At 38.5% G+C, this 26,432-nt stretch overlaps 1 protein-coding gene across 3 annotated transcripts in view; it reads left to right on the top strand.

Moving 5' to 3' along the window:
- The first annotated feature begins 10,455 nt into the window (after positions 1-10,455).
- The window catches only part of LOC306827720 (contactin-associated protein-like 4), a 97,390-nt gene continuing 81,413 nt past the window's right edge, over positions 10,456-26,432 (top strand). For 2 of the 3 annotated variants that reach the window (XM_079349727.1, XM_079349726.1), the window contains exons 1-2: positions 10,456-10,882; positions 25,981-26,094. In XM_079349727.1, coding sequence (XP_079205853.1) covers positions 10,798-10,882; positions 25,981-26,094 — 199 coding nt within the window. In that variant the 5' untranslated portion in view covers positions 10,456-10,797. The remainder of the gene's footprint in view (positions 10,883-25,980; positions 26,095-26,432) is intronic. The other variant, XM_079349728.1, reaches the window with a different exon arrangement.

Here is a 26,432-nt window from a genome sequence, read left to right as displayed (position 1 = left end):
CCAGTCTGACCTCAGATCATACAACAAGTACCCACATGGAAAGTTGCCCTACAAGCTAAAGCTATACACCAGCGCACCACATTTTAAATTCCTTGAAATTAGTTAAGCACCTCTTAAATCTTTTTGCCTCCCCTGTTAGCGGTATAAGTGCACCCGTGGGTAAAAGTCCCTCCCCCCAATTGTGAATCACTCATGTATAGACATGGCATGCTGAAATACACTGAGGAGTTCTTTAAAAGCATCTTCTTGTTATGTAATTCATATTTCTCTACCCATCTTTTCTTTGAAAAGATGCTTGCAGTGCAGGATGAAGAAATAGAAAAAGAAATGCTGATGGATCAGCTACAGGAATGTGAACAAATATTGCCCCCTGGAGAGCTGGCGATACAGCTCACTGTTCAGAGTAAGCTTTGACTGGTTTATTACTGAGCCTTAAAAAAACAGAGAAAGATGTTTGTGATGGTGGAAACGTGTTTCTGTTTATGTGCGAGTTTGTTGCTATAATGAAGCCTTAGTTTGTGATGCATGCATCTTCTTTACATATTAATGTGAAAAAAAGATTTCAATATCAAAGTGGATGTCTGGATAAATGAGGCAATTATTTTCACTGACGCCGCTAAGACTCATTTGCACTTTATGCTAACGAGGGCTAAAAGCAGGTAAGAGAGGGAGGAATACCACATGTAGATGGAATCTGATTCAGACACTGAAATGAAGAGGAAGATTATATTTACACTTTGCCAAACAACTTAAAGACGTACAATGAAGTGAATCAAGAAGGGTGAACACCTTTACGAAAGGTTAAAGACAATGCACAGTTAGGGATAAATATGACATTTATAAGGCATCTGTCACCAGATTAATGCAGATGGCATTGTATTTTTGTTTATTCTTGTTCTCCACACCAACTAACCCTAGCCTGCTGAGATGAAATAAGTCAATACTACTACTCAGGATTAAGAGCTCACTATTAATGGAAACCAGAACACTTTCCATCACATAGTAATATCAAAAACCGTGTTTAAAAAGTATAATTTCTTTGAAGGTTTTTTTTTCCGGCTTCTTACACATTTATTTCAGAGAGAGAGAGAGAGAGAGAGGGAGAGAGAGCCCCTGACTGGACTCGTACCCGGGCTGCCTTCGTTGGAGTAATTTGTACATGAGACTCAAGCACTTTGTGGTAGGAGTCCTTACAATATTTTTGGTTCACTTCTATTGCTTTTTCTGCGTATACGTCCGGGTGGCAGTAGCCTAAGCAGGACAGTCAAGACCTCCCTCTCCTCAGCAAAGCTTTCCTCCTCCTCCTTGGGGGATCCAGAGCTGTTCTCAAGAAAGATTAGATTTATCTCTTTTGTTTGCTTGTAAATTGAACATAAGGTCTCCTACCATTATGTGCAGAAATCCTCTCAAGGAAGACACCCACTTAATTCCCTAAGCTTGTGACCTTGGGTGAGGGTTGGATGTACATCGACTAGTTTGCTCTTCAACACGCTCCCTCCTAGCAAAGTCCAGTAGAATGCTCGCATTGCTGCTGATGCTGCACCAATCAACACGACCAGCACACACTGCCTCTCTCATTCCCAGGATCTTCCTCCTGGAGCCAGACCTCTGAGTAGACCTCACAATGAGAAAGAACTGGTTTTGACTCAATGGTCTGAGTTGGGCACATGGCCTCTGTGATCTTATCTGCAGACGTGAACTGGTGTTGCACCAAGACCTAAGACTGAGAACCTCATCATAAAGTACTTTAGAAAGGTTCTATTTAAACACAGTTTAGTCATTATTTATCATAAAGCCTTAATGAAAGTCTCTGAAATGTTTCCAGGCTCCAGGACTCCTCTCTGCCAGACTACTTTGCAAGGTAAGAGGTCAAACATCATCTCCTGAACATGGGGACGTATTTCACACATCACACTTCCAGTAAGAGAAAGTAGTTTCACTTCACAGCAGAAAAATGGCTTTAGTCTTTTTATTTCTCCTCACATTTTTATCAATAAGTCCTTAACCCTTCCCTTTAACTTTCAGCTTTGCAGTAGAGAGCGTTAGCGTGTCTAAAAGTTCCTCTGCAGCAGACCAACCTGTACTAAATGAGTTAATCCAGGAAGACAGATGTGATATGAACTCCTCACCACTCTGCACCTTCAGCTCAAGCTGTGTCCTGCTTCCTCCTGTCAACAGGACTAAATTCCAGCCCTCTGCTTGAACAGGGGGGAGTCTTCGAGGAAACACAGTGAGTGAATATTGTGGCTAATTAATGTTTGATTAATTCTGGGACTGTGCTTGTGTTTATTATTTTCCACTTGGTTCTTCTTGCAGCTTTTAAGTTTGTCTTTAAATAAAAAAAGCATGTCTTATACATTCATGCAGAACCACAATGATGTAGCTTACAATCCCATGTATAATGGGAATAAAAGTGAGTTTGTATTCAAAGTAGAAAAGAGAATATTTTCATGGTAGTATTTATAAGACATCTCTGGGAGGGAACAAGCCAGCTGAGATGAGACGATTTCACAATGTGCCAGAAATGACTTTTCCCACATCTCCTCTGCAATATGGTTTTCACATTCTGTATGATTGTTGGGCAATTTCATCAGATCTCTCAGATAGGGCAACAAATAATCAAGAGGACAAATAGCATCAATCCAATTTTCAATTTTTGCTTTTCACAGGAGGAGAGTATGGTGATGGTTGAATTATGTTCCCATCTACCACACAATGTCCTATTGAGAGAGAGAGAGAGAGTTGCTCTTTGCATTTTCAAAGCAGCTTTGCTACAGTAGCAGAGAAGAAGATCAAAGGTGTGGGAGAAAAACTGCAACGGTAAAGGGGTATATAGACAGACACATCAGTGAGCTTTACATCTTTAAGGGTTTGTCTCTGTTGAGGTTTAATGTTTATTGATTTAAATTAAAATGACGGTTCAATAAATCTAGGTTTTAAGTTACTAAGTAACCTAGTGTATGCAGAAACTATGATTTTGCTGGAGAGCTGCATGTCTAAGCAGTGCTGTACTATAATTGCACATCTTGCTAAAAATACACATCAAAGATAAGTGGGGCTGTGCTGATGGTTAGTGATTAACTTGTGTATCATTTAATGTCAGTGCAAGATCCACAATTTACCTCTGTTTGAACCACAGACTAAAATCTACGTCATGATGAAACATAGACTAGTGTTATTGAGATCATCATACTGGAAATGCAATCTCCTCCAACTTCCTAACTTTAAATCCCCCGTACTTGTAAGAAAAGGGTTTGGACGTTAAAGGAGATCTCTTATATCCACTTTCACTATAATGATGTCCGTCTGGGACACTGTTAGAGTAGCGTTGTGATATGTGTAACTCAACCAAGTAAAATTCTTCTGTTCAGCCTCTTCCTAAAACAGTTCATTTCAGCTGACATTTCAATGAGCTTCTGGTTAAAACATTGTGGGCATGCTTTGTCCTAATACGACAGCAGAGCCTGTCTTCAGCTTCTGGACAAGTTCTTCTAACAACTCCGATTCATAGCAGCAGGAAAGCACAGGGCTGAGGTTTAGGTTTATGGACATCCAACATGGTAAAAACATATATTTAAGATGGATCAGCAGAAAAGATCGCATCTAATGTGAGCCACATGTACAAGATTAGTCTTGATATATATATTTTTTAAGTTCACATTAAGAAATGAAAAGTTAAAGCTGAAGAAAAAATGGGGCGGCAGTAGCTCAGTCCGTAGGGCGCTTAAGTCCTGAGCACATACAGAGAGGATGGGGTTACAGTTGGTGCATGCGTGTGTGCGTGCACATTTGTAGGTGTTAGTGCTACAGTAAGTCCTTCGTCTGGTTTATCACCTGCTGTTTCTCTCTGCTGAGCTCCTTCTTCGTTATCACTTCAGAGTCATACGCCATGCTCTCCATCTGAATGTAGATCATAGTTTAAAAGAAAATGCAAATTAATTCATGTTTCCATCAGCTACTGCTATGTTAATGTGGAGTTATTTTATCTCCCATTCTACAGCTAGGTGCCTTAAAACCAAGAAGAGCAACAACCAAATTTAGCTTAAATCCATGTAGAAAAATAAACTAAAATGCTCTTTAATTTATTAATTCAATAACTTATCAGTCTCTTTAGCACCACACATATTGGATGTCTTTGTGTTCTCCTTTATATTCGTCTCTTCAGGGGAAATATATACTTCACATTTATCTGAGTCTACCTTCATTGCACTCTTCTACTTCTGCAAAACATTTTTTCAAATGTTTTTTTTTCTTTTCTGCAGTTTTTTTTTAGCAAAAAAGAAAATGTGCACAAACAAATGACTGTTGAAAGTTCACCGTCCCTCATTCGCACCAAACGGCCACGCCTACTCTCATTCCTGCAGCCAACATTCATCCCTTGCTTTGCATGCTTTGTTGAATACAATCATGCAGCAGCTTCATCAGTATTGGCAGTACACTGTATCAGAGGGGAAATGAACCGGGAGCCGTCCTGCTACACGGAGGTCTTGTTAGTATTCATTTGTCGGGTACAGTAGAGCAGGGAAATAGAGGCTAACGGAGTGAATTTATGGCAAAATAACTTTTGTTACCTTTATGATCATGATAACGCACATCATATGTCAATCTCTCTCAACATTATACTTGTTTTCAGGCACCTTGATGGATTACCTGAAGACAACTTCTCCATGTTTCTGCAACACAAGACTCCATAAAGGTGTTGCAGATCATTTACATTGGAACCCTTCATTTACTATAAGTGTAGTCCTTTTGCATTTAGTACAGCCTACATGAGACTGTTTCTACCTGACTTGCTAACAGGTCATTAAACTCGTCTACAGCTGTAGACAGGCTGTGAAATTAAATAAGCATGTGTGCACCTTTGGGCGAATATTTCCAGGGTGTATTCAACCAAAGCAAATAGACACAAATGAGCCCATGTTTAAACTTGCTCAAGTAAAGCCACTTTAATCTTTCAGAGCTCTTGTGAAGTTTATTTGTTTTTGTTGCATAAATTAAATCAGATGTGTCAGAAACACTAAATTAAATCTGTTGTTGTGGGTGAAGGGGGGTTGATGGATTTTTGTTAGAGATTAACTTTGTTGTCCCAGTGGGAAGTTTGCCTTGGACTTCAAGATGCTCTGGTGTAGCAATATATCAAAATACATTCATTAGAATATTTATTATTTATTACTTATTGATAAATAATATTTTCTACATTACGAGGTGTGTACTCTAAGATAAGAAAATGTACAAATTGTGAGACAAAATGTAAAATCTTTGTGCAAAAATGCATTTTTAACTTTGCATAAATGCCTTCTCAAGCTGAGCCTGAGCTTAAATTGGGATTTGTCTCCTACTGATACAATAATCACTTAATTGAATTAAAAAAACAAAAAAAACACTGAATAGAGTTGGCTAACTGGGCTTCTTGGGCCTTAAACAAGCTTTAGCTGAAATACAGAATTTTTGGGCTTTGACCACATGCGTTTCTTTTGAAATAGAGTGCACGGTTAATGAATGTACACTTATTTGTCTTTGTCTGATATGCATACAGGCTTTTGCTAAGGAGTTAACATAGCATATACCAATATGTCACTCCTTAGAAAGGTTCAGCCCAGGCCTCTTGTTGAAAAGTTATGGTCACATATTTAACCAATTCTTCATTTTTTCATGTTGAAAACTGACATCTACTGACTGTGATTCATGTATTAGTGATGTTTGAGTTGACCTTGTTTCTTCCAGGCTAAAGTTTGAGGCAGCCAAACAGGAGAAGAGAGAGCACCAAAGACATTTTATGGACCGTATCATTAGGCAGAGCACAGTGTCGTCTGGCTGTTTTCAGACCACAGACCATTTCAAATTAACTACATATGTGAAATGTTATCATGTTTCATTTCAGATCAATTTTATCACATGAAAAAAATGTAATTCAAGTTGAATGTTGCTGTGATGGTTTTAAATGTTTCTCATGTTATGAATTAAAAACACCCTAACGATTGTTTGCCTGTGTGGGTGTGGTTAGCCGTTTAAGAACCAGTGCACCTTTCTGCTCTGCTTTTCCTGTTGGAAGGTCAAAAATGGTGTGAAACAGCGTGCAACAGGTCTTAACTTAAGTGTTCTCTGTTTTTGATGATTTGTCTTCAAACCGAAAGATGATTTCAATCGTTTTCTCTTTTTTTGATCCTTCACATATTTTTAGTGTTGGTCTTCACACTAGGCATACAAAGTGATATCTGCGAGGATTGAAAAGTTACAGCAGCCATTCACCAGTGGTGCTTCAAAATGTGTAGTTCTAGTTTTTTATATAGACACTTGAAATCGTGCACACTGTCAACTGTGCAAAGTTGATCACACAGGTTAATTCAGAATGACTCCATATGTGTTAAATATAACCTATCACATGTGGTGTACTTTGAAAGCCGTCTTTTCTGAAGTTGCATCATGTTTTCCTGTTGGGATTTGGCTGGCTACTTACAGTTTCATATCAAATAAAAAGATGCATGCAAAGTATTATTCAGCAGACCATTTTGGTGAGAAAAACATTTCAATTATATCCGTTCCTTTCATTATTTTGAAAAAGTATGAACCAATTTTCCCTGCTTGTAAAGACACTTTGTCAGGTGTTAGAATAAGACCTGCTGAAATACAGTCAGGTGTGTGAAGATTATATAAAAAGGATCCTTGACAGCCTCATTTTCCATATCGGCAGCGTCGATTAGCAGGAAGTGATTATTCTTTTCTTTTACTTAAGGTTGCTCTCCCTTCTGCTGCGTCTGACTGAAGATTTTGCCCCTGAGGTGAAAAAAATCAATTTCTTCTGTATTGTCTCCTCTTCTAAAAAACCCTTCTCATCAGAGCGACACAGTGCTGGAAGCCTGAAACACATGACCTTGAGAAGAAACAGCATGCAGTGGAGAGGAAGGATCAAAGGTTGAGTGGGTGAACACTCGGAAGGCTAAACTGCTGCCGCCCCCGCCGATGACCTTCACAGGGAGCCACAGAAGTCCTGCAGCGATGTTTCCTGGTTTAAAGGTCAGGGGTATATCTGGCTCTGGGTTTCTGGGGTCCTTCAGGGATGAATTACATTTCTAGGTTTTCATCTGAAGTTTGAAATGACTTTGTACTCGACTGTGTGACCTAAGGAAATGAAGTTGATTGGATTCGATGACATGCATCTTATGTTTAAATTCAGGTGCACACTCTCTGACAATGCATCAAATAAGTGCATAGATATGAAAGTGTTTCCTGACTTTCTGCCAAACATCTTAATTGACATCAACATGACTGATGAGGTGTGTCAGATTGAAATATTCATTAATCTCCGGTCTAAATCAATATTCAGACTCCGCTGTGAGTGTGAGAGGAGCTCAGAGGTGAACGCTTTTTTTTGGTTGTCAAATGTTGTCTGAGGTTCTCTGTGGGTTAGATGTCTCAGAGTCAAATCCAGGCTTTTCTGTGCACTTCAACCAACCCTCCTGGTCTTTGAGAAGTCATCATTAAAAAAAAAGGCAAAAAAAACAAAAAAAAAACTGAAGTAAAAATATTTAAAAGGATACTTTTTCTTCATAACCTTTGGACAGTTCCTAAATTCTCTCTTTTGGTTTAAAATCTGTTTTTTAATCTGTTTCAGAATGTAATCCGTTTAATTCAATGTCAGACTGTTTACTGTTGGAAAAAGAGACGCAAAAAAAAAACAGAGATCAGAGGTTTATAGACTTAAAAACTGAACTTTGGGTCAGAGAAAACTATAGATGGAAATGTTTGGTTTAATGTGAGCTAGGTTAGCTTGTGAAATGTTCAGTTCAATGTCAGTAATGTAAGTTTAGCTCTTGCTTCAGAGTTAATCACTACTGTATCGGTTTAGCTCTCACTGTAGGAAAAAGAAAGAAACTAATGACAAGTCTTTGTATCCCTTTGAAACATGTTGTTTCCTGATAATCCACTCATGCCTTTTTTCAGATCTGCGATCTTTGTGATGTGTGAATCAAGTCATTGAAGGGATATATCACATAATTTAAATACAGTTTCTCTGTTTTCTCCATAACACTGTAGATATGAAATAGTTTCATATTCATGTATACCGCCAGATCTTTTTGGCTATAGTCAGGTGTATTTCATTTGGGTCGCACAAACCAGAATTATATTTATCAGAATGGATGTCACAGACCTCTGTTTTTTTTTCTGAGTGGAGACGTGAAAAGGTTTTTAAATCTCACCAGATTTTCTCATAAATATTCCTCAGGAGCGCAATGCCATGCAATCATCACCTTTGCACCACACGAATGTGGATTAATCAGATCCTGAGGTGAGGATTGAAAAATATAAATGCACATCTCTTCTTGGGTGAATGTGCCAATAGCTTTCCAAAGACATGTAAAGGAACAGTAATAATCATTGACAAATATGATGTCTTATGATGAGCACCAGAGGGGCACCGGGCTGCTCAAGTGCCCCTCTCCTGTGAAAATGAAGCATTGAAGTGAAACATTAGGGCCCCGGCAGGCCGCGTCCTGCTAAATAAAGCTATGAAAGAGGAGGCACTTAGGAAGTCATAGCAGGACTTTGTAGTGTCCTCAAGCAGTGATGCGGTGATAAATTCAAAGTCCCCGTCCACTCAGAAACGAGCCTCTTGTCACTTCACTGGTATGTCTGACCTTCACTGAGCAGAGTGATGTATGTGCACAGTTTGACAGTAGAAGGCTGATTTTACATTCTTCTGCTGGAGGAGGAAAGTTTCTGGGTTCACCTTAAATCTGACTTTAGCTATTATTAGTTATAAGCAACATTGTGTGACTAGTTTAAAGGAAAACTGTTGTCCAGTATTCTCCATATTTAAAAGTGTTGCATACTTGTGTATGTGGATCATGTCAGTTTGAAGAGTCTAGAAATAATGTGCTGCTTTTATTAGTGATGGGAATTGTAGGTTTTTAAAATGTGTGATCCAGATCATCTCTCTCTGCTTAGAAATCAGCGCCGACACATTCAGCTCCACGACAACTTTTGGTGCCATTGTGACCTCTGTTAAAACAAAATGTGAATGAACGTTTTGATTGGCCATTCAGTAAAATAAGAAATAAAAAAATGTGTTCACAATCCTCTTACATATACTAAATCCCAGCACTTAACATGTTTACACTGGTCCATTTCACACAATACAATTCAAATCATCAAATAACAAAAAAAAAGAATAGTTTTAAACCTTTAAGCATATAATCCCTCATATAACCCGGAACATCAGTAATACAGCAAGAAAATAACAAAAGGCTGATTTACTTGAGAGCGTTTCTTAATTGCTTTGTGCTGTTATCATTAATTAATTACTTTACATTTGGAAGTTTTTTGAGTCTCCACAGAGAACTACACATTTTAAACTTATCACTTTAGGCTGTTCCATAGTTTGATCCCAAAACTGAAACAAATCTTTATTTTACATTGGCTCTCGTGATACATGTTTCGAACATACATGACCCTCTTAAATTAAGTCCTTCTTTATTAAAGTACCAACTCGAAGACTTTTATTTCTACATCAGTATTGGTAGCACATGCACACATTGACGCATCATTCAGTCAGTGCATGGTTTGCCCGAGACATGTGGACAAAAGACCATACCTTCATTCTGTTTTGCATTAAATAATGAAAAAACAAGAAAATGAAAAGCGCTCTCAAACAGGAGTCGGCTCCCATCGCTCACATAAAAGAGGTGCAATAGTGAAAAACACATCACAAGCATTATTACCAAAGGGGGGCACCAGGCACAAACACAGGCACAAGGGGTCAAGAGATCCCTGGGTTTCACCGCTACAATGTCTCTCAAAGAATCATGACACAACATGACAAATATGAGACTTCAAAAGACTGCAAAGAGACAGAAAAACATCAGCAAAAAAGACAAAATAACTGCGAATGGTTACAAAACAACTGCAGGGAAAGATGACATAACACCAGAGACCCAAACTTTCAACTAAATGACAAACATCTAGACCTAAAACAACAAGGAAAATGACAAATGTGCTCAAAAAGTATAGAGACATAAAAAACAACTACAAGGAGATGCTAAATGACAACGCACACAAAGAAACAAAGAGAGATGGAACACAAACAGACTCACATTTTTAACAGAAATAAAAGTATTTTAAACAACCACAAAGACACACAAAACAACAGAGAGCGGGAAATACGAACAATATTCTCCAATGACTATTTAGGACATATTGATGGGACAGAAAAATGTCCAAGAGGAAGATATTCTGATCAAGAGACAGGCTACATAGTGAAAGACTTGTTCCAGTCATACATTTTTAGGAGGGTGGGGGCCCTGTATGTGTGTGCCTGGGGGCCCATTGTTTCTGGATGTGCCCCTGAGTTTGTCCTCTGCAGCCCAGGTCAAATGCAAAGAAAAGTGAGACTTTGATTTGAGTGCTTCTTTACTGCTGAATTGAGAGTTTGAAATGCAAACAGCAGCTCTGTGTCTGCGCTGAAACCAAACCTGGGACTCTCTTTAGGAACTCTGAGCTCCTCCACGATCTCCGGATGGTGTTTCCTTCGTCTCGGACCCGCAAGAGTCTCCCTTCTCTTCTCCTTCCATCAATTGGCGGAGGGCAGGCGGTGTGAAAGCATCCTTCCCATTAGCAGCCGGACTGCCCCTATACACAGAGGGAGTTTATATACACTGCAGCGCAGCGCACCGGAGCGGAGCAGGAGGAGGAGAGCAGTGGATAGCAGCGATCAAGAGGAGAAGGAGGAGGAAGGAGAAGGACGGACTGTCTGCCCTCCGACAGGCTGGATTATATTCTGCAGCATCTCGTCGCTTCATCATGCCTATGGGGAGTGAGAGAGCCGCGGGGATTAGCGCGCTGATCGGCGCGCTGCTGCTCGGTTCCTGTGGGACAGGTGCAGAAGGTGAGCGGCTCGTGCGCTTTTTGGAAAGGCAAGGAGGGCTGTTGAGAGTGGTGTTTCATTGAAATGGACCTCCATGGTATTTTGTTGCTTTAAGACTTAGACCCTTACAGACTAAGATTGTAAAACTGTGGGCCACTCTGAAGGCTGTTGGCTGGTTGGTGTCAACTGTGGCTTTTCTAAGTATTCGCTTTCTTAGAAACGATAAAACAGCTTATTAGGACAAAAAAAACCTTTATTTTTTATTTCAAATAAGTTATGAATTCCTCTAACACGAGGGGTGTTCATTTCACTCCTAAAAACTTTCAAGTAGCCTATCCATAACAATTTAATCACTTGTTATATTTTTACGAATTAATCATGAAAATCAGACTCTAAACCCTTTTCTTTGTTAATATAGACTTGTTCCATAATACTCTTTTCTTAAATTAATGACTGTTTTTCTGGTGTAAGAAAAAAATTAAAAATTATTAACTAAGTCCTATAATGCTTTGCAAGCGAGCTGTTCTACCAAATTCTCCCATTGGAGGTGGTATTGTGCTTGAAAATCAGCTGAAGTTAAATTAAGAACAGTTAAGCTAATGTTAAATTCACTCATTGTTTACGTTAATAGTATGTCCCTAAGAAAAAAAAGTCAAATCATCATGAATCAGGATGAAAGAGGGACACAAAGCAGCAGCATAGATCCAGGCTGTGACCTGTTTCTCAATTAGAAAGTAAAAAAGTCCTGCACATCATGGCATTTATTCTGAGAACTTGGTGAATTAAACAGTTGGCTGGTTCTGATCAGACCACCGCGGGGGGCTTTGTTTTTGAAAGGGAGTGCAGAATCCTTGGGGGATTTACGGCTGTCATGTTTTAGGAGACAGCAAAATCCCACAAGTTGGCTTCTTATTTTAGCTTTTTCCAGTGTTTGATGTTTCCTCACAAGAGAGAGCGAGGGAGAGAGAGAGAGAGTGGAAAGACTGGTCCGTCGGTGGAGATGTGAGGGAGATGCGCAGGAGGATGCTGCTGTGCAAGTCTGATGCTAAGTTGATGCTTCAGAAAAGATCCGAGAGTGCTCTTTGGTAAAAGGATGATTTTAGAAGTGAAGTCACTGAAAAAGTTGCTGTCACTGAAAAAAAAAACTTTGTGAGAGAATTTAATCTGCAACAAGTGTGTGGAGTAGATCAATCTGTTCCCTGCTGTTGTTGGGTCCCTGAGTGCATATGAGCAGTTATTTCTCTCTCAGGAGGTTTTAATGAATCGTTCCAGTTGCTGCGTTGTTCAAGTAATGCTTCAGTAAAATCCGATGCCCCATCCTCCCCCATTTAATGAATCCCTTGGTCTGATATGATATGTAAGATAAGGCTTATTCGCTACATCCCTGAAGGCAGATCAACAACAGAATCAGTAAGGATGTAGTAAAATGCCTTGATTGCGATACAGGGCATATCATGTTGGTTTGGGTCAACACTGGCAACTTGCAGAAGGCTAAATTAAATTCAACACAGGATTTTGATATATATTCAGATAGTCCAGTGAATAAATGTAAACTTTAAATCAACAATGACAGATGTAAGTTAGCCTGTGGGCACAATTCACCTATTACCCAGATTTAGGAACTTTAATTTTACAACTGTAGTAGTAGAAATATGGCTAATTATAGCATTAATGACTAACAATCAGAATTATGATCCGATGTCGCTATATGATGTAGCTGTGTCTCATATGTTTTCACTGCAGCGTGCGGTTTACATCATCATCTTCATGCCTTGTCTTCTGTCCACATTATGCTTCCCAAGCAATGAATTGGCTTCAGCTCAGTCGATGACTCTCCCATCAGTCACCCGGTTATTCTGACATGGATGACAGGAGGTTTCTGTCATTGTCACATTCATCATCTTCAGTTCTGTCTGTCTGTCTGTCTGTCTGTCTGTCTGTCTGTCTGTCTGTCTGTCTGTCTGTCTGTCTGTCTGTCTGTCTGTCTGTCTGTCTGTCTGTCTGTCTGTACTGCACTGTATGTCCCTCACTCTGACTTACATGTGCAGGTTTACAAGCTGGTGGAACAGAGGACAGCCTCTGAAACAATGCTAAGGGAAAATCAAACATTAATGTCCACCTTTGTACAGGCATTGGCCAGGTATGTGGAGTAGAAAGACTGTATATTTTCCACAAGCTCTCTTTCAGTGTTAACAGCTATTTGCATAAGTTTGATGTGAATAAATAAGTGCAACCTTTAAACCAGCTTTACAGCTCTCCCCTCTTTAAGGCCTTTTGAGATTTACCTCTCACAACCTACACTCATATATTAGTTTGAGTTTTGGCACACACCATCTAGTGTAAATGAGTTATTTTAAAGCATAACTTCTGGTTTTTCACGTATGAAGATCCTAATTGAGGAAGCCTAAACTTACAATAGCTCTCTAACTTTTTCAGCAATTGTTAGCAATTTGTTATCTCAAATTTGAGGCTCTTTCTTTCACTTAAATAGCTTGAATCAGAATCAGTATTCTTCAACTTTGACTGTATAAAGAGTGAAATAAATGTATTGTATTTTAAAGGGGAAGTGTTTGTCTGAAAGTGATTGCCTCAGCCAGCAGAGGGCAACTGTACTAGCAAGTTGAAGTCTGAGTGTTTGAAACCAGATGGGAAGAACTTTTCACTTAATTTTATCCCCAGTAAACATTTTTTCAGATGATATAACCAAGGTTTGTCTTTCGTCTTTTTACTTGTATTTCTGATGCTGGTTTGTTCATTTTTATTTTTCTAATTTGTGAAAATGCCATGTTTATAATTTGTAAAATATATATATATATTTTTACTTTCTTTTGGCCAAAGGATGGCCAGATGAGCCTGGACACACCGACTTGTACACCTTACCCACACTAAATAACTGTGATGATATAGACTCTTTACCTTTGTTAAGTTATATTCTATATTTGAATACAATTGAGATAGATAGGTGCTTTATTGTCACTCTATTTAGGAACACAACAGAACTTTTTTGGCAGCAATCCTGTAGAGCAGCAAGACCTAAAATACCAGTGCTAAATCTTGACTAATCAAATCCAGCTATTTAACACTCCCCATGCTTGGCTGGGCAGGGACTGGGTAAGGCTACCTTAACGTCTTTTCACTATTGATTACTAGAGTAGATATCATTTTTGGTGATATGTTGTAGAAAAGCGTTACATGCTGTTCCACATTACAGTCAGCTGTACTCAGATATTTAAAAGCATTATTATTATATTTATTTAGTGGACTTGTGTAAGCACAGTATATATGCTTAGTTGCTGACAAGCAACAACCACCATGAGGAAAACACAGCAGCATCATATTAATTTTGTAGATAAAACTTTCATTTAGGATAAATGATAGATAAATATATCTGTCAAAATATGTTCCCACTCTGTAGTTTCAATATGAGCCATAATGTAAGGTTATAAACTGTGTTCCACATAGATATGAGTGTTTTCTCAGGGGCTACATCCATGCCTTCGATGCAGACTACGTTGCATCATTGTTTCATCATTATCTATAAAGCCACATCTCAGGGAAACTTTTATTACCGTCGTCCTCTCTTCAACTTTTACTTCAATTTGTTGTGCACATCAACAAGCACTCCTCCTCCCTTTCATTTTGCATTTTCCATCCATGCCACTTTAGCGAAAGCTGCACAGAGGTTACACATTTATTTTCCCTTTTATTCTCCCAAACAGGAAACTCAATTTTGTCTCTGTTTTGATCACTGCACCAGAGGAAGCGGTAGAGTAACTTCAGGAGCTTTTCATCTCTGTGCTGGCTGAGACTGTTGGTTGAGGTAGATGCGTTTGCTTATTTAACTAGCTGAGGCTGAGCGGGGAACATTAAGGTGCTGTTATTTTCCCAGACTGCTGGAAATTCATCAACCCCAGTCCACAGCCAGACAGAAAATAAGTTGGTGGGACATATAGTGGGAGAGGAGTTGATTTAAATGTGGGCCTCTCGCTCCCCTGTTTCATACGCGAACAGCCAGGCCTCATCACAATTTATTAGTTTTCAATGAGCTGCTGGTTTGCAGCAAGATAACATAAGCATCTGAAAAAAAAAATCAATTTAGTGTGAAAGTGTCTCTGCAAACCTTGCCGCCCTTTTTGCTCCATGACAGTCTTACCCACTATGACGAAAAAGCAAACAAGTGCAGGATAAATGGCCCTTACTTTTTCTTCACCGTCGCTTATGAAAATGTGTTTAGCACAAGTAGAGTCATAAAGAGGGTCTGATTAAGTCAAGGTTACAGCAGCAGAGGTAAGCAGTGTGAGCCCGGAGCTGCCACTCATGAATCCAGATTTATTAATCCAGGGACGAGTAGTTGAGCGATAAAAGTGACAAAGAACTGCAGTCCATCCATCTGCCTTTGTGACCTGTGGGATTTTGTGTTTGGCGAAGGCCAACTCCCCAGTGTGTGTCTGCCTCCCTAAAAACAGACTCATTCATCAAACGGCCCCGTCATTATATCAGATGAGTTGTTATCGGTCCAGGAATCGGCCACATTGTGCTGAGGTCACCACTCACTGTCACTCCCCGATTCAGCAGGAAAGTGGAAACTTTGTGGGCATCAGCTATCATATATGAACTCATCACTTCTTCGTGTCAATCTGTCACTACTTTATTGACTCAAAAATTCAGTGACAGTTGATCTCAAATCCATAAAAAGCTTTACTCAAACTCACATGACACTCTCTCTGTAGCAAGAATTGTAAAACAGATACTTCCGTGGATAGATAATGTTTCCTGTGGTGTGAGACCTACGAGAACACATACTCAGACCCCTTCAATAGGTAAAAATAGTGGTTTTAATATCTAATCTTGTAAAGCCATGAAAAGCATTTCCTTGGGCTTGCCTAGTCTTATACTATTTATATTAAACATACACTCAGATGCATTTATGCAGAAGACATCTTTTACTTTTAGCTGCTGGGGATGCGCTACATTTCATCTATCTTTTTAACTATTTTATGTGCTTGTGTGTAAAATAATAACCTGCAAAAAAAGTGGCAGATACAGTAGTAGGCCACTTAAATTTGATAGATAGATCCCAAGGGGAATTCTAAATATGTGAAATACAGTTAAGTATAGAACTGAAAATACACAAATATAAAGTTGGTAACTGAAAATTGGGCTTGCTTTTAAGCTGCTAAAATCTTTACTGTTGTTCTTGCTGGTTGCTAACTGTCTGCTGTATGGTGCAAAGAAGGTAGTGAATGTGAACTATTTTTTATGACAAGACCAAAACCAAAAGTTTGCTTGTGAAAAGATTCTAAAAGTTATTACCACAGTCTAAATCTTTCAAAAGCCCCTTTGCAATATGTTACCGATATGAGCGCTTCTGGCTACAAACAACCTAGATGGCCAAAATTTAAAAGTATAAACTGTGTTCCAAAAAGACATGAATCTGGAGTTTAAATCATTCTCAAATGGTCTGATTAGCTTAGAGAGGGACATACACACTCTTAATATAAAGAAATGATAACGGCAGCTTTTAAACTTGCCGATCATATCGACTTGGGTTATCGCAGTTGTAGACAGAGTCACTTCTTCTAAACATGGCAGGAGTCTAGTATGAGTTTGTCAATACAATAAACAACTTGATGTAAATCTGAAAGCACTTAGGCCCTTAGTGCTTTTAGAGGATTTCATTTAAACATCGTGCATAGGATTTTACAACTTTTGTTTTTACATCCCACACATATTTTGTTAACTGAAGGGCATCACTGTGATCCCTCAAAGTTTAATACAATATATGGCCCCAAACATGTTTTGTTTTTAAGGAAACCACCTTTTTATAATAAGATAATTTAAATCATGGAATTTATTCATGTTAGTGTGATGGGAAAGAGGAAGTATAAAAAGATAAAAAAAGAGGAAGTTGTGCAGCAGGAGTTGGTAGAAGAAGCAACGAGGAGTGAACAACAAAAGAAGAGGAGTGGATGAGTTTGGTTCAGTGCACTGTTGGGACATTCGATGTGGTTGCCCTCCATCTTTAAGCCAGGCAGTGACACTCTCAACTCCTTCTCTCATTTCACCCATCACTGGGTTTTCTTTTTTTCCATCCGTGTGTGTCTGTGTATGTGATGTCAGACTCTTTTGGCTAACTCCTCACCTCACCTTCACACAGCTGCAGCTACGGTGGCACAGCAAAACATTTTTTTTTTTTTTAAGTTCTGAATCACAATCTACGGTTCCTACCAGTGGGGGGTCACTGTTACACCCTGATAATGCACAGATTTGCACATGTTGAAAATCGAATGCAGTTGTAGTAAAAAAGTATATGCTCTTCATTGAAGGCTCAGGTTTCTTCTATAACTTAGTCATTGTAATGGGAGCTGTTCAAGCAAGTCACACTAAGAGCCTTTTTAGCCGTGATGCTTCAGTATCAGGACGTTCCTCTGGCACTGTTAGCACACAAAAACTGCAAGAAAGTTCTTATATCTTATATAAGCTTTTATACAGTTTTACAATTAACCCTTCAGATGCCAATTTTCTGCATAAGGTCACTGATTTTTTTTAATTCAGTTTATGGTGGAACAAAACCATGATTATTTTTCATACACTGTTTTTTTTTTTTAATTTAATACACTCTGGGAAATGTCAACCATCTACATCACAATTGATTCCACACTAATTCACTTGTCCACAAATGACTGGGTTCTTCTTAATTACCATAGCATAATCCTGAGACAAGAGTTACATATAATCACAATGATCTGTCAATGATTTCACATCATGCCCCTTTTCTACCAGTCACAACAGCATGCCATTAAAGAATGTGCGGCTTTTACAAAGATATATATCCCATATAAATCTCTAAGTCATGACTGTCTAGTATGAGTGAGAAGCTTGAGTCCCGCAGGCTGTACATGTTTTGTTGTTAGAGCTGTGCTTACACGGACAGGATGGAATTCACTATAAAGCTGTTTTAGTCAAAGACTAGAGAAAGGAGGAATAACATATCCTACTCACTGCTTATTTGGATGTCACCTCAGTGTGTTTAGATCATGGTCATTCTGTTACATTTTATGTGCAATATATAGCTACAAGTTAGCAAAGTGTGCTAACTTTAGCCTATTAACACAACAATGCAGGCAACAGACAATTGCAGCTCGAGTGAAGAGTTATGGTGCATTATAATTCATAACTGTCATGCAAACGCGATGGGAGAGGGCTTGGAGGTGTGCTGTTGGAGGAGAGTGGAGGCTTCAGAATAGCGCCATGTAAGTGCCTCTTGAAATAAGTAGTAATTATAACAATCAGAACACTTATTCAGAACCATTCATGGACTGATTCTGCTCTGACCTCCATCTCTCTATGAAAAAGCCTTTTTATATGAGACAGAACTTTTTCCCTCTACCAGACATCATCCATGTAACACACTGGCTCTTTTCTGTAGTTGTGTTATCACGCCTTTTTCTTTTGATTGCATATCTTCTCTGGGAAACCACCTGGGTAATCACAAGGGTTTAGAAAGTTCATTTAATTTAAGCCCAAGTATCTAACTATAAATAGAGACATTGTAAAAGAATAAAAAACATGACCATGGTTTTAAAAGTAACCATAATCTCTTCATTTTACCAAAACGTTTCATCTGTAAAGACTTTTATTGTCGACTTGAAGGTTTATCTGGAGGCCTTGGGACATGAGTGGATTCAGTTGTGAAATATTACTTGAGAAAACTTGAGTGACACATCATCCGATATGAGAGCTATAAATCAATAACTTTTCTTCTTTGAACCACAATGTGCCCTTTCACCAAGCCTAAAATAAGTCTTGAAATGCCATAACCATATTTGACATGTGCCAGATTATTAAAGGAATTAATTGTTTTTCAATTAATTTGACCTACCTTGGAAAGCACAGATACATGATAATTAAATAAAAACAAACACATTCTTTATCATGTTGCATGTAAAATAAATACGTTTTGCACAATTATGAGGATTTGCTTGGCTTTACCCAGACTGTCCTACAAACTTTGTGTAGTTCAACATTTGTTGCACAAGAGAGCATGAAAATGTGATCATTAAAGAAATTCCTTGTGCGAGCTGCAAACACAACTCTGCATTGGATTTCTTGTTCCTATTTTGAAATGCAAATATGATCCATTAATGAAATGCTCATCACATACTGCACCCCCTACCACCTCCCAGGTCTATTAGTGGAAGTGATGTAACTTGCAGCAATTCTCCCCAATCTGCATAAGACTGATACGTTTTATTGTGACTAATTTTGACTCATCCTACTCATTACTATTGTGTTTGCGTTCATTTTTTTTGCTGCCTGTCTCAGCACCCAGCATGGGTGCTAATGTGATGAGGGAAAAACCTCACAGACTCCAGATAAATGTTTTTAATTGCTGCTTTGTTGCATTGCCTTTTTGCTTTTGATCTTTTAATTCTGCTGATAACTCCTGTCTCCTGTGGAGCCTCAAATTAATGTACTGTATTTAGAGCTTAAAAATTACATTGTTTTCATACCATTTCACAGAGACAAATTAAAGAGTTATATTGCAGAGACTGTTTTATCTACTACACTATAAACGTATGTCATTTTTAAACCAGGGAGGTCTTTGATGGTGAGTGTCAGCAGTATTACCGTCCTGCCTGCTTTGTCACTAACGGACAGATGAAGGGCTGGAAATGAGGAACAAATATTCTCTCATTGTTAGCAGTCAGCCCGGCAGCAGAGCAGCTCAGTTAATCTGTCAGACTGTCAGGCACCAGCCTGCAGCCGAAGCAGGCAGAGGATTCACAGTCTCAGCTGAAGTGCTTAAACAGGCAGACTGTTACACAGTCACAATGCAGTAATTGTAACAGATGACTCAACAAAAGGAAGAGTTACCTTAAGATGAAAAAAGTCAAAGTTGACTTGTAGTACAAGTTGTCAATGATTTGGTCTTTCTTTTTTAAATTTAATTACATTAATTTATCAGCTTTCACTTGAACCAAAACCACATTGCTTGTCTATGTTGTGATACTCATTGTAAAGACATTACATTAATCTTTTAGAGGTCCCTTTCAAAATAAAAAAAATCCTGCCCATTACTCTTGATAAGCATCACCAATTTATTAGAACACAACGTGTCGGTCCCTCTAAACCTTTTTAAAGTATGCTCTTTACAAAGGTTTGGAGGGACAGAAACATTTTTGATTTGTTTTTTCTTAGCAAGATTTTGTGCAGGATTTTTTCTTTTCTATGTCACAGTTTTATGTCATACAACCTTACGTCATAGTTGGGTGTGTGAACGCCTCCTTGAAAACTTTTTTAGAGGTTTAGTGATGTATTTTCCAATCACCTATCTACATTAAATAAGTTGCTGAAGTGTTCTTTGGGAAGCAATAAAACACATGTCCAATGCATTATCAATTAGGATCAGGTGACCCTTTATTTAAAGTGCCAATATAATAAACAAAAACTCCATGACAACAGGATTTTAATATACAACATAAAATGCACAAACACTCACTAAACTCATGCTGATGTGCCAACACGGTTACAGTTTGCTTCCATTCATACCTGAATTCATGGAGCCTGGCATCACTCCACAAACCAGGACTCCCCTGGTGTTAAGTGCCTGAATTTCATGCAAATTATTCCTTGTTACCTAGTATCTCACGCAACAGCGTGTAGACTTCAGGTGAAAGTCAAGTGCACTGGAAGATGAAAAATGTAGAGCTATGGGAGGAAGGCCATCTTCAGGCACACTTGCTTCAAGACAAAGAGTAAGATGAAATACACCTGTTTTTTTTTTTTATTGATGCTCTGAATAAACAGTTTTAATAGAGATATTTTACTCTCCAACAGCTGAAGATTTTATCTCGTTTGAATAGCTGAAGACGGTTTTGACTTACAGCATTGTGTCTACTTTCTGGTCCTTAACCCTGAATAATTCTGTGACACAAGAGACCAGATCAAATGGGAGTTGTTTCAACTCCTTTGATTTTGATTTTGTCTGTCACGTCTCAAAAACCTTGAGGATACAGGACAATGAATAATTGATGAGAAAGTAACTGTTCTCATTTAACACATTATGAGGGAGAAAACAGAAACAGAATGATTTAAGTCTTTAAGGTTGTCTTTGTTTCCTCAGGTAATACTGTTAGATTTATATTTTTAGAAAAGATCATCTTAATGAAATGTCTAAGTCAGAAAAGTAACTTTTTTTCTGTCAGACATTTTGTGAATTTTTTTACTGTCATGGGGTTTAACAGTGTTTAGAGAATTGATAACCATCTACTAGTGATTCTTTGAAAAGGATGCACAAGTTTATAGAGAGACACAGAGTCAGAAACAGGCACTGTTGATTTTCACATGGTGGTTACTCTGACACAGGCACAGCGAGAAAATCACTGATCCTCATATGGCTGAGATTGACTGGGACACCGTGTAAAGCCCCTAACTCTTTTACCTTTAGTGTTTGTTGGAGTGATGGATGATACTCATCAGTATTCAGCATCTTTTGTCTCTTGTAGTCCCTCTGGGCAGCCGGTTGTAATGCAAAAAAAAAAAGTGAATGCATTTATAAACTTTAGTCTGCTTTCTTGTTACTTCCTCTGGTATCCCTATGCCCCAAGAGCAACACAAAAACAAACTGCTTCGTCATTTTCCTTCATCAATTGATAGTCCATGAAGAAAAAGTCAAGGTAAAGTCACTGCAGCTAGTTAATCCTCTTTAGTTGTTCAAGGTAAAGTCTTTAACACTATTAAAGCTGAAAATGAGGCATGGTCATTGTGACACCCCCGGTGTTTAGCATACAGTGAAAACTATGAATGCTGGTGAATACCTTAAGATTCACTATGCTTGTTTTTTTATTATTGACTTAAAGGTACAATATGTTAGATATCTACTGGCTTCTCTGACAACAACACAGCAGCTAGTATGTTCTCCTCCTATGTTTTGAAGCTGGTGCAAAATGGTTTCTTTTTGTTTTTACCAGAGAAGATAGGTGGTTTTAAGGAACACCCATACGGCCATGATGCTACCTGACTTAAAAAGCCTTGGTAATTTCTAATAAGCTCCACAGCCAGAAACTTGGTTAATGTAGGATAAATGTGGGAGATTGATTTTGAAAAATGGAGCAAGTTAGAACACAGAGAGGTTTCAGAACATATGCAGAGCTGGCTAAACACTGAAGCTTCCATGGTCACGTCATTGCAACAGGTGTGTTCCTCAACTAAATTCAGGAGAGGTCGGGGGAGACTGCTCTCTCCACTGTTTTGAACTCAGACTGCAGTGCCAATATGTGTCCCACTTACATATTGCTCTTTTAAGTTTAGTGTTTTCAGGACACTCTTGTCTTTATTGGATAAATCAGCCCTAGCAGTGTTGGTACAGTTGGAGTGAGGGGAGGCTGAGCTTAATGACTGATCAATCCAGAGAAAATGAACTGAACCGATAATCTATTAATTGTTTAAGAAACGTTTCAATCCAATTTGTCTAAAAATGGCTGGTTCCAGCTTTTAAACCAAAAAATGCTTTTCTTTTATGTCTTTCAAGAATTAATGAAGAGTTTTCTTGGTTTTAGACTGTGGATGGACAGAGGGAAAACTTGTGAGGAAACCATTTTGGTCTTGGGGCAATTTTCTTTTTCATATTTTATACACTAAATTAATAACAAGTAAAATGTTCAGATTTACCTGATTTAAAACATATGTGTCCAAAACAGCCCCCACCCCTGTGTCAAACAGGCTTAAAACTAAGGTTATTATACAGGAGAGGGTGGCAAATGAGGTCTTTACTGCTGTCGATTTGAGCAGTTTTCATTGCCTTGTTCTGTAGGTTTGGCCTAATCTTAGAAAAACAGTACAAAGAAACTTTGGTTTTTGAAATACCTTAGTGCCATGTATCTGTGTCTGACAGAGCCCCGGTCAGTGGCAGCAGCATTTTGCCATAATTTTTCTCTAAGCTTTCTGTATGTGTGTCTATCTTTTTTTCTGTCACCTTTTAAATGTCATAACTCCTCCGAGGAAAACCAGGCCTGTCTGTTCAAACACCTCTGCTTCTTCTATCCAGTTTTCCCTGGCCAAGGCCTTGCTCTCATGACAGATTATCCGCTGAGGTTTTACAGCGCTTAGTTCGCCTCTCCACACAAATTCACTGTATTTTTTCAGTCAGTGCTCTGCTGTTATCCACTGCTTTCTTTTGTCAGCTTTGGGACTGCTTCGATGGAGAAGGATGCATGCAGCATTTATAGTAGTACTACTATCAATCAACCTCTGTGCTGGTTGTCATCTTCAATCAGAATTGATCTTAAAAAAATTTGAATTTTACTAAAATGTGTATTTTTAACATTAAACCAGTAGCCCGTTACAAGAAAAATAAACAGAAACATTTTTAGTTTAACAAAAATTCTGTGAGCCTGTCATGGCGCTATTGACTGTAAGCCAAACTGCACAGCTGTTGATAGCCTGGCAGGCTAAACCATAGATGTCGACAAATGATGGTGCAGTGAATACAGTATTTATGATTTTTAAATGCTTCAAATGGGTTTTGCAAGAGCTAAAGTTTAAGGAATGGATTGAAAAGTTTGTTGCTGTGTTAAGGACCAAATGGTTAGCATTTTCGGTGAACAAGCAACCTATCAATACCACTTGCACAGAATTTTGCCACGGCCAAGAGCAATTCATTCCATTTTTAGATTTTTTTACTAGTTGTGGTAAAAAGAAAAGAGAATGTTTAATTATGACAAGACTTACCTGTAAGAGGGCATGGACTACATGGCAGGTATCTGAAAATGTTAAGAAGTGGAACAAAAGTTACCTGAGCCGAAGTTTCAGAAGGTGTGGAAGCCTTAAATCAAAGTCCAAGCAGGTGGGGTCAGGGTCGGTGGAAAAAAGGGCTGGAGACCATGGCTGCAACAGATTGGACGAAATTCCAAGAGTAAAAAACAAACAAATGTTTACTAGAGAGGCTGGAAGCTGACAAAGCAGGAACAGCTATCTGGCAGTTATATGTGTCAGCAGTGAGTCTTTAAGATTGCCTGATGCAGCGTTTCGTCTTTGCCTTGGCTCTAGCTCACCTGTTTTCTTTGATGCAGTCACATTTTAGCTCACTCATACAGGACAGGAGTGGTAGAGATTGATACCTCAGGCAGAGACAAAGTTCATATCATGTATGAAGTCACCAAGAGCATTTTGAAGACTTATGTTTTACCTTTGTTTTTACATGCAGGTAATGTTATCTTGTATCCCAGCTGTAGCTGAAACAAAGCCCATGTAAGCCGAGTGAGCAACATACACATTCCAGCAAAAATGAAAGATTGCTGGCTAGCAGAAAATGAGATCCCGTCTGTTAAATACGTCTTTCTGAAAACAAGCAGTCCTTGTTTCAAATCTATGATTTTTCAGTTTGAATAGCTAATCTGCTTTAGTTAAAACCTGGATAGGGAAATGCAGGGGGAAGGAACACAGGAGGAAGAGATGTGCATCAGCCCATTCAATTTGGAGAAGAAGAAGGTTAGGTTTTCTGTGCCATGTTGTGAGTCAATAGTTCAATTATGGAACATTACAAGAAAAGGCTATGGGGGGCTATAGCAAAGGAAGAGCCCTTTTCTAGCGCATTCAATGTTTTCCTTCAAAATGTATAATTAATAATTTGGAATATTCCGGTATAAATCCAGATTGTGCATACTTGCAAATCGTAGAAGACGTTTAACCGTTTTTGTTTTTAGTATCCTGATGAGTTAAACATTTTTAGAAATTTATGTTGGATTTACTTCGATAACATTTGCAATGAAAGCACTTTTGTTTGGATTTGAATTGAATTGAACTGAATCGAATTGAATTGACGACTTGGAGAACATGCAGTCAGATTTGACACGTTTACTGTACATGAAGAGCTTTTCCTGAGTTTGAAAATGCAGATTATAACCTAAGCCTGAATAGAAATTCTAGACAAACTTTCCTGGCAGAGAGGAGAGGAAAGGAGGATCTGACAGGCTATTCAAAACTGTCCACAGTCTGCGGTTTATATTCTTAGATAATGAAAATCTCCCTGTGCTTGAAATGAAGTTCAGTAATGTTGACAAAGTAATCTCAGCTGAAGCCTTGTTGTCAGAGTAAGTAGACAGGATGGGGCATCTCTGAATGAATCGTGAGTAATTTGCACAGGCTTTGTTCTAAGTGGTGGAAAACAACATCCATTTGAAAAGAGATTTTAGATTACAGTTACGGAGTAATCATAGAGGAAATGAACATTTGACATGAGTTTATAATCAGGTGTTCTTTGGAACAGCTTCCCTGTGGATAAATGACAATTCAAAACTGCTTTTTCGTCAGCTATGGAACAACAGTAATTATGTTTAATTTAGCTTCTGTATTTTTCACGTCAACTACTGAGAAGTGGCCCTTTGCAAAGACAAACATATTGTTCAGTGTGTGATATGTGAGTTTTGTTGAGAAAAAAAAGTAATACAGAAATACAAGATGGACAAAGAGATTATTATTAATTTATGTTTTTTTTTTTTCTATTTTACATTTGAGTTGTTGTGCTTAAAGGGGAAATATGCAACTGAGCAAAAGGTACCCAAAAAATGAGGGTGCCTTAAACCTGCCTACTTCTGGTCCAATCAAAGAAACAGCCTGGTTTTAATTAACTGATACTTTCCCTTTGAATGGTGCATCATATGAACATACATCATGCTGATCAACAACCTAAAAAAAAAGCCCTTTTATAATACATTGAAATTGTTATGCAGGTCATAACTGTTGAGAGGTGACTAATTCAGAGTCAATTTGGACAAAACTTAAAGTTTCAGTTCTTATCCTTGACATTTTAAAGCATGGAAGCATGTAAGGCATGAAAAGGTCTCGATTGACTTTCCTCTCCTTCTGACACCAAGTTGTCTTATCTGTGTTCCTCTGTGTGACCCATTATCTGCCCCGACCTACAATTATCTATTCTGGGTACTCGAGAGAGCTTCAAGTTTAACCTTTCAGTCAAAAGTAAACTTCCAAACTTCCTTCAGTCTGCTTTTCACTGAAATTGTTGCGAGCCAACCTGCCGTAAAATATTGTTCTGTAGGTCACAGACATGATCTGTGATTCTGTATTAATTCCTATTTTTCTGCTTTGTGATTGGTTAGCAGATGTGTGTGACAGCCCACTGGTGACCAATTTGCCGGCGTCATCGTTCAGGAGTTCCTCCCAGCTAACCAGCAGTCATGGCCCGGTCTTTGCTAAAGTCAACAGGAGAGAAGGTAAGAAATGACTCCTCGTTGTTTGCAAAACTTAATTTAGAATCTTTATGTAGAAGACAGATTCAGGTCATGCATGTTGTCAATAGTAATAAATAAGCTATTTCAGGCTATGATGCACAACTACGCTCGCTTTGGCAAACCCAGGTTTTTAATATTTGAAAGATTGACTTTATTACTCAGCACTCATTACTCAGACTGAATATAGTGTAGCAGCACATTGACAGAAATGTCTTATTAAACCAAATAAATATGCAAGCTCACAATCTTTTCTTTGGAAAATGCTGGTCCCTTTTAAAAGTCAGATTAACTTTTATCTGATTCAAGTCAGACCATTTACA

Source organism: Symphodus melops (assembly GCF_947650265.1).
Source record: "Symphodus melops genome assembly, chromosome: 8".
NCBI classification, from domain to species: domain Eukaryota; kingdom Metazoa; phylum Chordata; class Actinopteri; order Labriformes; family Labridae; genus Symphodus; species Symphodus melops.
Note: the sequence above shows the minus strand (reverse complement) of the source record. Positions and strands in the feature narration are given on the sequence as shown.